The sequence below is a fragment of the Protomyctophum parallelum genome (assembly GCF_964188405.1).
Source record: "Protomyctophum parallelum genome assembly, chromosome: 1".
Lineage (NCBI taxonomy): Eukaryota > Metazoa > Chordata > Actinopteri > Myctophiformes > Myctophidae > Protomyctophum > Protomyctophum parallelum.
Window position 1 is genome coordinate 104,700,364 of NC_139697.1, and position 2,500 is coordinate 104,702,863.

At 47.3% G+C, this 2,500-nt stretch overlaps 1 protein-coding gene across 1 annotated transcript in view; it reads left to right on the forward strand.

The window, feature by feature from the left end:
- Positions 1–2,500, forward strand: part of fgfr4 (fibroblast growth factor receptor 4) — a 25,116-nt gene that overhangs the window by 13,713 nt on the left and 8,903 nt on the right. The window contains exons 10-12 of the mRNA XM_083783356.1: positions 64–179; positions 361–482; positions 890–1,000. Coding sequence (XP_083639482.1) covers positions 64–179; positions 361–482; positions 890–1,000 — 349 coding nt within the window. The remainder of the gene's footprint in view (positions 1–63; positions 180–360; positions 483–889; positions 1,001–2,500) is intronic.

Sequence of the window (2,500 nt, forward strand, 5' to 3'; positions counted from 1 at the left end):
CCCTTAACCCTTATCTTTGTTCTGTGCAGTATTCAGTGGATTAACCCTTTGTGTTCTGTGCAGTATTCGGTGGATTCGGGGGCAGCGTTGATGAGAGTGTCCAGCAGCTGTTCTCCCATGCCAGGGGTCATAGAGTTTGACCTGCCCTTTGACCCTGCCTGGGAGTTCCCCAGGGATAAGTGAGTTTTTACTGGAACACACACACACACACACACACGCACCACTAAGAACCCAACTACAAGCACAGCACAATATCAGATGTATACTTTTACTAACGTAGGCAATTATTCCCCCTCCATTCTCCTTCCGTGCGCGCGCGCGTGTGTGTGTGTGTGTGTGTGTGTGTGTGCGTGCGTGTAGCTTGGTGTTGGGGAAGCCTCTAGGCGAGGGGTGTTTCGGCCTGGTGGTTCGAGCGGAGGCTTACGGCATCGACCAACGCTCGCCTGAGACGCTCAGCACCGTGGCCGTCAAGATGCTGAAAGGTATAACCTGTCCGTCTAGAGACTGTACAACTGACTGTAATGGAATATAATAAAGATACAATATTTGCCTCGGAGATGAGTAGAAGTATACCGTCGAAACACTGTTCCAAGTCTGTGACGTGACGATAACGTTGACGGAGATCTCACAGATTTGACTTAAGCCCAACACACACCGTCTGACGCGACGCGGCGCGGCGCGACGCCGCCTGGAAACTAGAACTGGTTCCATCGGCGCGTCAGGCGAGGCGCCAGCGCGCGTCGGACGCCGCCGGTGTGCGATAGGTTCATTGAAAATAACAGAGGCGGCTGTTTTGACGCGTGGCGGTCGCAGACGGTGTGTGATGGGCTTGACCACAGACAGAGATGTGGTTGTTTATGTTGTGGTTGTGGTTGTGTTGGGTTTGTAGACGACGCCACGGACAGAGATCTGGCCGATCTGATCTCGGAGATGGAGTTGATGAAACAAATGGACCGACACAAGAACATCATCAACCTGCTGGGAGTGTGCACACAGAGTGGTACGACTATTTATACAATCTATACATCTATACATCTATACACATTTATAACATTTATACACAATTTATACAATCTATACATCTATACAATCTATAACATTCATAACATTTATATACAATCTATACAATCTATAATATTTATAACATTTATACAATTTATACATCAGTGTGCACGCAGAGCGGTACGACTTTACAATTTATACAATTTAGGCATTAATTGTCAGTCGCCCTTAAACTGATTTGACCACGTTTAACCATGACTTTACTTTACACTAAATACTCCTTTAACGTCTCATTCAGGACCTCCACGTCCCCAAATACGCCAAATAAAAACGAATGTTCCGCTCCGTCATGTTTCAGGACCCCCCCCCTCTACGTGCTAAATGAATGTTCATGTTTCAGGGCCCCTCTACGTGCTAAATGAATGTTCATGTTTCAGGACCCCCCCTCTACGTGCTAAATGAATGTTCATGTTTCAGGGCCTCTCTACGTGCTAAATGAATGTTCATGTTTCAGGGCCCCCTCTACGTGCTAAATGAATGTTCATGTTTCAGGGCCCCTCTACGTGCTAAATGAATGTTCATGTTTCAGGGCCCCCCCTCTACGTGCTAAATGAATGTTCATGTTTCAGGGCCCCCTCTACGTGCTAAATGAATGTTCATGTTTCAGGGCCCCCTCTACGTGCTAAATGAATGTTCATGTTTCAGGGCCCCCTCTACGTGCTAAATGAATGTTCATGTTTCAGGACGCCCCCTCTACGTGCTAAATGAATGTTCATGTTTCAGGGCCCCCTCTACGTGCTAAATGAATGTTCATGTTTCAGGCCCCCTCTACGTGCTAAATGAATGTTCATGTTTCAGGGCCCCCTCTACGTGCTAAATGAATGTTCATGTTTCAGGACCCCCCCTCTACGTGCTAAATGAATGTTCATGTTTCAGGGCCCCCTCTACGTGCTAAATGAATGTTCATGTTTCAGGGCCCCCCCTCTACGTGCTAAATGAATGTTCATGTTTCAGGGCCCCTCTACGTGCTAAATGAATGTTCATGTTTCAGGGCCCCTCTACGTGCTAAATGAATGTTCATGTTTCAGGACCCCCCCCTCTACGTGCTAAATGAATGTTCATGTTTCAGGGCCCCCCCTCTACGTGCTAAATGAATGTTCATGTTTCAGGGCCCCTCTACGTGCTAAATGAATGTTCATGTTTCAGGGCCCCCCCTCTACGTGCTAAATGAATGTTCATGTTTCAGGGCCCCTCTACGTGCTAAATGAATGTTCATGTTTCAGGGCCCCCCCTCTACGTGCTAAATGAATGTTCATGTTTCAGGCCCTCTCTACGTGCTAAATGAATGTTCATGTTTCAGGACCCCCCCTCTACGTGCTAAATGAATGTTCATGTTTCAGGGCCCCCCCTCTACGTGCTAAATGAATGTTCATGTTTCAGGACCCCTCTACGTGCTAAATGAATGTTCATGTTTCAGGACCCCTCTACGTGCTAAATG